Genomic DNA, 11,334 nt, shown 5'->3' with positions numbered 1-11,334 from the left:
GATTTAGATTTACGTTATATTAGATTAGATTTAGGTCTCCATAGACTTCAATGCCTGCATGAAGCGGGTGAAGAAAGCCCTCAATGGAATATAGGGTATTGCTGCCTTCACTCATGGTGGGCTCCGTCGATCCAAAAGTACTGGTGAAATGTCTTCAGAAGATAGGGAAGAAGGTGGATCTTCAGGGCGGCAAGAGTCACTACATCCCCGACACAATGACCATCTAGACAACCTCTAGTCCTTCAACAGCAACTTCAAAGTTAGTAACAAGAGCAAGAACGGTCTAAAGGGCCAATTGTTGTCGTCAGATGTGGATGGAGATGAGGCAGCGTCACCGCCGGAAGTTAACTCTCACATCTTTAGTGATGAGAATGCCAACTCTTGCCGAGTTATGTGAAAAATTATGTGTTAAATCAGTTTTAAGGTTCTTATAATCCCTGTTAGTTTAGTTCTTTGTTTTTAATATAACATAATTTACGTTAGATTTAGATTTATGTTATATTAGATTAGACTTAGGTTTATTTAGGTTTACCACACACACACACACACACACACACACACAAGAAGAAGAGAGTTTTAACGTCGTAGGAAACTATCCCAAAAGACGTTAAAGATTAGGTTAGATGTAGACTTACGTTAAATTAGATTTAGGTTTATTTTTAGTTAGATTTACGTTTATTTAGATTTACGCTTATTTACGTTAGATCGAGTCCACGCAAGAATTACTTACGGTTTAGGGTTTAGAGTTAGACGAACAGTGAAAAGATCTACTGTGAAAAGATGTTAAGATGCTGTGAAGTGCTACAGCTAGAGAAGAGGCAAAGGGGTTTTGTCCACTACATGCAGTATCATGTAGACATGGGTGTGTAGATTTCTTGTACCCACAAATATAGGTATTTACCAATAAAGACGAGATTATAACCCGGTGGTTCTGATCTCCGTGCACCTCTAGACCGAGGTGTGCGGGGATTGGACATGACTAGAGAATGTGAGGTAAAGAGAGAGAGAGAGAGAGAAGACGAAGAATGCCGATAGAATATTAAATTTGTTGTCCAGGCTATAAGTTTTTTATCCTCATTATGAGTAGCGACGAGGATGTGGGACCGTCCAACCGAAACACCTATCTCTCAACGAGGGTCTTATGTCCTTGTAATCAATGCAAGCATGCTGTGCGACGGACAAGACGTGTTTCTTTGCAGCACATTCGTGAATTTGGCGAGTTCGATCCATCTATTATAGATCGAGTTGTTGCCAATTATAACTCGTCGGACTCTGACGCTGACCAACAAGCAGCAATCTTGCAACCCAATAGACGTGTTCGCAGGCGCTTTGGTCAAGCAGCATATGTGAGGCCACAAGATGTAGCCTCTCACAGCTCGGGGGATGATCACATGTGGACCTAGACTGAATGCACGTAGGGCACCCTCACTGAAGAAGAAAATCTACGAAGGTCATCAAGCGTATCTTCCAGAGAATCATGTGTGACGCGATGACTTTTTGGGAAGAGAGCCACCAAGGATGTCTGCACAAGCATGGTTAGAGCAGAAGGAGATGTGCGATGACGGATTGCCTCCAGGGATGAAGAGACTATCTCTATGGTACGAGTTACCATACTGGCCCCGACTCATGATCAATCACTTGCTCGATCCAATGCACATATTCAAGAATGTGGGTAATCTACTATGGGACCATTTGACCGGCAAGAAAGATACTTTGGGAGCCAGAGTTGACCTTAGAAATGTGGATCGTATGGAGCAATATTGGCCGCAAACAGCGTCTGATGGATCGATAAAACTCCCTAAAGCACCATGGATTTTCACAGGAGCCCAAAAACGCAAAGTAAAAGAGACCATTCGATCTTTGCGGACCCCCACTGGCGTAATGCACTCGCTCCGAACTTGTTTTACTAAAGAAGGAAAGCTTACCGGTTTGAAGTCACACGATTGGCATAAAATGTGTCAGGTACGTTCATACTGGACTTTAATATCATTGCATAAAATGTGGACTTTAATATCATTGCTGCACATACTTTACAGTTTATTTTACCGGTTGCCATTAAGGGATGTTTGTCTCTCGACATCCGTAACACAATCTACAAACTTGCAAAGCTGGTGCAATGGATCTCACAAAAGGAGATCAATGTAGACTCCATACCATTCGCCAAACTAAATGCTGCGGAGCTTGTGTGCATGTTTGAGAAACATTTTCCTACTACAATGCTAACCATTCAGGTGCATCTTCTTGTTCACATACTTGATGAGGTGGAAATAGCTGGCGCAGTTCATTCCAGATGGATGTTCTTCTTAGAGCGTTTCATGAAAACGCTTAAGGGATATGTGCGTCAAAAGGCACATCCGGAGTGTAGCATGGCAGAAGGTTGGTTGGTATCAGAGTCCCTAGTGTACATTGGAGAGTGGCTAGACGGATTTGATAAATCCCGGGACACGCTATGGCGAACCATAGATGATGAGCGTATATCTGGGATTGTCATGTGGAATCTCGGTGTTGAGAAGAAGATGACGGAAGATCTAGAGGCTAAAATCAACCGATTTTGCATGCTTCACAATCCAGTGATGCAAAAGTGGATTTCACAATATGAGGATGCAAAGCAAGAGCGACAAAGGGCACGAATCGAGTGGAGACGGGGAAGACGATCACCGATGCACTATCCAGCGGTTCTGGAGAGCCTACCAACCTTCATGAGCTTAAGATGGTTGCACAACCAATTGAAAAGCGCACAACAATGCGGTGACAAAGTGACTGAAGAAGAGTGGGAGTACTCTCGGGGTTGCGCGACCAAGGTAAGTTTGCAATGTACGACTAGCAAGGGACTTTATTTATAAACGTTTGAACGGCCACTCATAATCTTTGTTCGTTGTAGTATAAGTCATACACAGCAGCATGGTGTAAAGGTCGACATTTTAGGGTGGAACGAATCGACAAAAAGCGTTTTACTCAAGATTGTGGAATCATGACAAAATTTGAACAGTCTAGTCGACGACGTTCCTCTGATGCAGATCCTGTGGTGGCGGAACTCACTTACTTCGGCACGCTGCAAGAGATTTTGAGGATCGATTACAAAGGATTTTTTGTCGACTTGTTCGACGTGCAGTGGTTCAAGATAATCATGGAGGGTCGCAACGCTACTGTGCGTAGAGGAGAGTCTGGTTTTCTTGAGGTGGATTCTACTAAGAAATGGACTGACCTAAGAGACACTTTCGTACTACCCGAGCATTGTGAACAAGTAAGTATGTAAATAGTTAACATCCCCCTTTTACAAGTTATGTGCTTGAAATCTCTCATGTAAGTTATGTGGCTCTGGCAGGTAATATTTCATCCTACAAAGTCTACATCAAATTGGTGGTACGTCATAGAGGTAGCCCCTCGTAGTGCAAGGACGTATGAAGGCTACCATGTGCCAATCACAACGACATCAATGGAGGAGATCAGAGAAGATGCTCAATCAGAAGCCGCTGCGGTGGTGCCAGACGAGCATCAAGATGCTACTACTCTATATGGGGTGCATGCAGAGGAGCTACAAAATGAAACAGAGGATATGTTTTTAAACGAAGAGCTCTATATAGATATAGGAAGTTATGCTGAGTTATGCGAGGATGAGAGAGAGATCTCTTAAAGCCACAAATATTGTATTTGAACATTTTTTCTCCGTGTTGTAAAAGCTCTGGCTCTCTAAGTACCTTCCATGGTGTATAACGCTCTTTTCTACTCGCACTCACATCTTTTGATTCAAAATTCTGAGTTTTCGACTTGCCTCTTCTATCACTCGATTCATTGCGTCATTGTATTTATATGCGTCATTACGTCATTGTATTTAATGGTCTTTGCGTCATTGTCTACTCTATTCATTCAATATTAAGTTTAAATATTCATGTGTTTAATGCAGGTATGGATGATGAGGAGTTTCTTTCTTCTTTGTCACCGCAGCAGAGACAGTGGTACGTGGAGCGTCATCGCTTTGGCGCATCATCGCGTGTTCCTATTCCATCCGCATCTACCTCTCTTTCGGAGCATTTGGCGCGCTCCGAAGCTTCGGCGTCGACGAGACGAGCTTCACACTCGTCTAGACACCGGCGCTCTAGTGGTGGCGGTGGCGGTTGTTGTGGGGATTCCGCCACCGATGCCTCCACACCGCCTCGTGTTCGACGAGGCTCTTTACCCTCCCCTTCTTTGCCCGCCCCCACACCAGCCACAGCATCGCCATCTACGGCAAGTTTTGCACGGCTGACTGTTCCTAGAAGCTACACACCTCTACCTACTCCGCTAGGAGCCACCCCACTCGACACTCCTTGCTTCGGGGCCCAGACGCCGGTGGAGACACCTGACGTCCGTACCCCCATCGACACGCCGCTAGAGACCCCTGCCGGGACACCTAGGTTCATGCGTCACCGGCCAGAGGGCTTGCCTTACTCCGTCGACATCAGTGGCGGCATCATCATGGATGATGACGGCAAGAAGGTGATCTCGCGCATGCGTGGTCTTTGCTCTCAGCTGTTTAGACACTACATACTAAACAAATGGAGTGAAGTACCAAGTGATTTAAAAAACAGAGTCATCAGCATACTTCATGATGAGTTTCCCGTTCCAACACGGGATCAGCGCTTCAATGAAGACCTGATGAAGATTCGAATGCGCGAATACTGCAAACACAAGCGTTCCGAAGTGCAAAAAGCAATCAAGTATGGGTGGAACAGGCCAGATTGGCTGGCCAAAGAAGATTGGAAGAATGCGAAGAAAGCAGCGCGCGAGAATCCCGACAAGTGGAAGCAACAAAAGGACGCAGCCAGAGCGCGAGTAGAGGCAGGGATCTCGCACCACTTGGGGAGCGGTGGATGGGCATCATTTGAGGCCAATTTTGTAAGTGTTTTCACATTGCTTTTTATGTTCGATAGTTTAGGGTTTATGAGTTTTTTAATTCTAACATAATGAAATCTTTGTATGTTTTGACAGTGGTCGATGACAGGACGTGATCCCACACCGTACGAGCGCGAGTACGCAAGCAGGAAGGGCTTAAACGCCCTGATGGACATTCTCAGTTCTCGCGGCGGCATGGTTAGTATTAGGGTTTACTCTTTTTTATTTTTTGTATTGTTTTATAAATGTCGTTATATGTTTATACTTACTGAAAGCTGTCTTATTGTCTTTTTTTGCAAAATCCGACAGATACGCCGCTTGGACGCGATGAGACGTCTGACTAGACGACGTCAGTTTAGCCGTAGCTAGATAGCATTAGTTTAGGGTTTCTCAGAGCTTATGTATCATGAGACGGATTTTATACGTCTTTTTGAACCATGTATATTATTACATTTGTCACCGCAGTTCCTTTTGCCAATCAATTCTTTATGCCTATGATGTTGTACAATTGTCATTATTACATTTGCCAATCAATTCATTTTGCCTATGATGTGTACAATTGTCAATTTTGCAAACAATGCGTCTTGTGGGTGACTATTTTGGGTCTATTATCTACCCTTGCACTTTTTTTAAAAAGTGAATCAAGTACAATATGGTTGATGGGTGGCAGGGCATTCAATGCCCTGCCACCCACCAAAAAAAAATTCTCTTGGGCGTCGCTATAAGCGTTGCTATTTATGGCTCTGTAGCGTCGCTATGAGCGTCGCTATAGTCTTCTGTGTAAACGTCGCTATAACCGTCGCTATGAGCGTCGCTGTATAGCGACGCATATAGCGACGCCTATAGCGACGCATATAGCGACGCATATAGCGACGCATATAGCGACGCTCTCGTAGCGACGGTTTTAGCGACGCCGGGGGTTATAAAAACCCAGTGTATTTCAGTCGCTAACAGCGTCACAAGAGCACACAACCTCTTGTAGTGTGAGGATGACTTTGATTTGAAGTATTTGTGTGGAAAAGAAAAGAAATTTGTAGATGCATTGAGTCGTAGGTCTATGTGTAATTTGTTGACTGTTGTGTGGTCTAATTTGATTGATGATATACATGCTGAAGTTGAAAATGATTCTTTTTATATGCCTATTTTGAAATTCTTGCGTGAAAATATTGGTGAGATGTATGAGAACAGATATCACTTGTATAAGGGAAATTTGTATTATTATGACCGCTTGTGTATTCCTGCAAATTCTGCTTTTAAGAGTCAAATTCTGCATGAGTGTCATAATTCACCTTTTTTTGGTCCTCCTAGATTGAATAAGACATATGAAAAGATTAAAAGTTTATTCTTTTAGCCGTGTATGAAATTGGATGTTAAGAATTCTGTGTGTGACTGCTTTCAATGTCAACAAGTTAAGATTGAACATAAGAGGATTCCTGGTTACCTTCAACCCTTAGACATTCCTTTACACAAGTGGGAGTCTATATCCATAGACTTTATCATTAGACTTCCTACTACTCATGGAGGGTATGATTCGATCTTTGTGGTGGTAGATAGACTCACAAAACAAGCTCACTTGTTTCCTGTAAAAATAATTGATACTGCATTGACCATTGCACGCTTGTTTGTGAAAGAGATATTTCATTTACATAGCATGCCCAAGAGTATAGTGTCTGACAGAGATTCTAAGTTCACTTCTCATTTCTAGAGAGCGACTTTTGACTCTATAGGTATCTAGTTATGCATGTCTATTGCTTTTCATCCTCAAACTGATGGGAAAACGGAGAGACTGAATCGTATTTTAGAAGATATTTTATGAATGTATGTCAATGAAAACCAATCTAATTGGAATGAATATCTGCCTTTGGTTGAATTTGCATATAAAAGTTCATATCATTCATCTATAAGGATGACTCCGTTTGAGGCAATGTATGGCTATAGCTGTCCCACACCTATTAATTTTCTTAACTCGAGGAATAAGGTAGAACTGTCATGTGAGATTCTTCAGAAAATGGATAGCGAGTTGGCCAAAATCAGTGGGAATATTAGAGAAGCTCAAAAGAGACATAAGTTGTATGGTCTTGTGGAGTATGAAACTGGTGATATGGTTTTCTTAACGGTTATTCCTGAGAAGTCTCATTTGATTCTTGAAAAGGATAGAAGATTGTCTCCACGATTTGTTGGGCCGTTTAAAATTTTGTAGTGCATTGGTTCATTAGTTTACAAATTGAAATTACCTTCTCATGTTAAAGTGCATCCTGTATTTCATGTGACTTATTGACAAATTATGTTCCTAATGTGCATCATGTTTTACAAGACAACTCTAAGTTGAAAGATGACGAAACATTGACTGTAAAACCAGACTTAGTGCTAGATAGGTGTGTTAAACATCTGAGAAATAGAGACATTGTGGAAGTTTTGGTTAAGTGGCAGAACTATCCAGTAGAGGATGCATCATGGGTTGATCTTAGTGTTTTGCAATGATAATTTTCCTCTCTTTCGACCAACTCTGAGGACATAGTTAATTTTGATAAGGGGAGAATGTAATCGGACTAATCTTTGAAGTCTTAAAGTCGAAAAGAATGTAGTAGGGCATATCTTTCGTTTAGCACGATTTGAAAGATTGTTGAATAGTCTATTGAATAGAGCTTATATGAATGAGTTTGAGATATTAAGAGAGAACATATATTCTTTTTTAAATAATACACTAAAGGCGTATTTGATAAAGATTAATGAATAATAGATAGCCTGTCTATGAACAATAAAATTGAGATTTTTAGTAATATGAGTATTTTATATTCATGTGTTTTACCTTAAAATGCATGGGTAGGCTTAAAATAAGTTGAAAAAGTAGTGGAGACCCAAAAATAGAGCTTTTATGAGTCGCGACCTAAAAGTTGCGTTTTCAGCCAAAGAAAGACGTTTTTCGCAATTCTGTTTGCTTAGTCTTGTAGATGAGACCTATTCCCTTCGTTTTGAGTACGTGGATTGCTTTGTTCTGAGTTCGTTTGTAAAAGTTATGATGAAAACAAACAAAAGGCAGCAGCAGTGTAGTATACAGAGGGATAGGCAGACATACAACATCATACAGCTCTCCCTGCTATCAACCAAGAAGTGGATTTGTTTCTTTATGGTAGACTTTTGCAATTGAGATTATGAAGGTACATAATTATGTTTGTTTACTTTGATTATCATGTTGAATTGGTTGCACGAGTATGTTCTTTTGGATATTTTGTCGGCGATGCAGAAATCAATGTGTGAAACAGGATCTGTGCAAAGTGTCATGATAAAAATCTAACCTTCACGGATCGCTTAGCGATCACGTTCTTATCTTATTCTCGCAGGTATACTTGGTGTGAAAATAGAGTTGACTGAACGATTAAAAAACGACTATTTTGAGAAGTCGCAGGCTTTTCGAGGAAAAAGAAGGATAAAAGCACGATGGATGGTGCGTTTGGGGATCATTCACAGATCTCATCTTCTAGGAGTGCGAGCGCGAGTGTGAGTGCGAGTGCGAGTGTGATTGTGAGTGCGAGTTCGACTGCGAGTGAGACGCTGCATGCAAGCGGACTGAAGCTCGAGGGTGGTCGGGAGGTTCAAGCTCCGTAGAACGGAGTGCGCCCCTATATTTTATTGCTCTTCTATTGTATCAAAACTCTACAAAAATCCATCAATACAAAGATCTGTTTCTCTATCTTTTGCTGCCTATCTCTATTATTCTGTTCCTGTGACATCAATTCACAAGGAGATGATTGTTCCTGGCGCTTGGATACTCCCAAGGATTGCCTAGTCAAAGCACCACGGTAAGCACAAGGTTTACTTTATATAATTACGGCCGTCATGCTTTTTTAATCTCTCCGCGAGCCCGTCGGGCAATATCTTTTTCTCAGCGGGCCCGTCGAGAAATTAAAAAAGTCCGAGGGCCCTAAGCGAATATGCTTTTACCCGGCGGGCTAACCAACTCTATTGGTTTTTGCAGGTCATCATCAAGGTCACGTTAACAATTAACATGATCATGTGCTTTTCTTGTGTAATTACTAGAGCTATTAACGTAACCACACGATCGTGATCACATCAATGAAATCCCTGGAGGGCTTCCTCACCCAAATTAAATAAATAAATATGTATATATATGAATTTAGAGACCTTCAAGAAATTGGTATTTTTTGGGTGCCCAAGGTTGGAAATTACTATTAAAATTTGAAAAGATGGGCGAATAACTAACTTTTAGAAAAGAAAAGGAAATTAAGGGCATACTTAAAACTCTTTTGGTATAGAGAGCTTGCTTGTCAAGCTCCCCAATGCACCGTATGATTCCAACCTATTCTCCCAGAGAAAAGTCAAACTCGAGCTTCATTTTGGGGTTAATTAGTAATAAAGGCTTGAGTGGCATCCTCTGTCACCCCCACTTAGGGGGTATGTCTCTTCACCATGTACTGTGTGATGGGCTTACACAAGCCCATCTACTTTTCCAGCTTTCTTCCCCTAGACCACTAGCCATGAACGGATCAGAACCTTTTTTGAGCTTACCTTGAGCCCATAAATAGCCCATTAATCTGCTCGGACTGGTCTCCAACCTTCAGCAGCCTAACCCTACCTCCTTCTCTATGATCGAGCAACATTATCTTGCACCTACGCAAGCATCCCAAGCATTCTCAACATCAATTTTGCAACCCAAAATTGTGCAAAATGGAAACCAAAATATTGGCATTCAGCCCAAAGTTGTGACATCTCCCACCTTTGCCCAAATTGTCAACACGAACAAGGGCAGTGCAATAGGATTTGTACACTTCGGCCCCGGGAAGAACATGGTATCCATGCATTCTTGGAAAAATTTGGAATTTATGAGAGCCAATATCCTAGGTAACTCACTCCATATCTTCACCATTTCAAATGTGTCGCAAAGTATGGCAAATGTTCCTACTCATCAAATGTGTCGCAAAGTATGGAAAATGTTCCTACTCATCAAGGGGCAAATGATGCCCTCAATGCCAAAGAGAATGGTAATGAGTTTAGTGACCCTAGAATTGACTTTAGAAATCCTGTTAATCATACTACCTTGCCCCTATCTTATAATGACCCAAGCACTCCTAGGGGACGGGATCCTAGAATTGTAGAAGGCGTGGGGGGGACAATAGCTTAATTGAAGATTTAATTATTCCCTTTGACACTTTGGAAGCTTGGAAGCAACAACTTCAAAAAAAAGTCCTCATATGGCTCTGCCATGGTCCTCGACCTTCATTGGAAACTCTCAAAAATTGGATTAATCAAAATTGGAGAGTTAGTTAAGTGCAATACCTACCAAGCAACTACTATCTGTTCTTCTTTAATAAGGCTATAATGGCTCTTCAAGTGAGAGGGAACACTCACTGGATTATCAATAATACCCCCTTGTCTCTGTTTAGTTGTGGTTAAAAAAAATATATAAAGGGGATAAGCCCTCCAAAATGCCCCTGTGGGTAGATTTTGTGGATTATCCAGTAGAATACTACCCTTGGCTGGAAGCGTTAGGAGGCAAATTGGGCCGAGTCATTGGGAAAAAAGCTATAGGAGGGTTTAGTTATGTAAAGGTGTGAGATTTTCCTAGAGTACTAGAGTATGAGTCAAGGAGAGGAAAGGTGGATTTATCCCACATGTGGTGCAAGGTTGTAGCGATGATAAAGCTCATTTCATGAATGAATAAAACAAGTCTATTTTGCATTACATCTCCCTTTCTTATACTGAGCTTGTGATGCTTAGCAAAATACTCAAGATCGTGTCTATGAGCCCAAGTTAATTGATCTTGGAACCTAATTTTCTTGAGTGATAATCTAGCCAACACACACTCAATTGTGTGCACGATGTTTATGTTTCATCCACCCTAGCGAGCACAACCTTATTCCCATCAAAAGTGGTATCAACTTTCAGGTATGCATTTGCAGGTTAGTACAATTAGCATTCCTTAATCACCATTAGCTAGATCCATTAGGTTTTCTTTTCTATTGCATATTGCATGCCTAATTAGTATTCCATTGTCTAGCATGAGCATGTTCTTGAGTTAAAGACTCTTGGGTCACTACTCACTGGCTAATTCAAAGCTTATTTAGTATTAAAGTTCATTAATTTGCCATTAGGAACTCACATTTTCATTCAATAGCTACTCCTTATTTTAGTAAAATCGGCATTCGCATTTAGTGTGTGTGTGTGTAGCCCATCTCGAGAGCTTTCAATCATGCCCATCCACACGAATTTTGAGCTAGACTTTGTCAATTAATGCTTTGAACAAAATTCAAACTTGCAAAGCTCCGTTCTCTTGTTTTTCCTAAAGATCCAAGCCTCAAAGGTAATGTGTTTGTGTTCCTAAAGGAGCATTCAATGCTCACCATCCCCTTGTGGGATAGAAGTCTTCAAAAAGGTTCAAATCTCCCCAAAAGCTGGCCCCACATGTGGTGGGAACAACCCTATTCTTAGGGGGTTTGAACATTT

General features: G+C 41.5%; 1 protein-coding gene across 1 annotated transcript; it reads left to right on the top strand.

The window, feature by feature from the left end:
• The first annotated feature begins 3,906 nt into the window (after positions 1 to 3,906).
• Positions 3,907 to 8,228, top strand: LOC147433208 (uncharacterized). Its single transcript, XM_086492047.1, has 3 exons — positions 3,907 to 4,875; positions 4,969 to 5,070; positions 8,214 to 8,228. The coding sequence occupies exons 1-3, from the start codon at positions 3,907 to 3,909 to the stop codon at positions 8,226 to 8,228; spliced, it is 1,086 nt and encodes a 361-aa protein (XP_086348173.1).
• Positions 8,229 to 11,334: the final 3,106 nt, after the last annotated feature.

The sequence above is a fragment of the Adiantum capillus-veneris genome, chromosome 20, assembly GCF_014529385.1.
Source record: "Adiantum capillus-veneris isolate H3 chromosome 20, ASM1452938v2, whole genome shotgun sequence".
In the NCBI taxonomy this organism is placed as follows: Eukaryota; Viridiplantae; Streptophyta; class Polypodiopsida; order Polypodiales; family Pteridaceae; genus Adiantum; species Adiantum capillus-veneris.
Note: the sequence above shows the minus strand (reverse complement) of the source record. Positions and strands in the feature narration are given on the sequence as shown.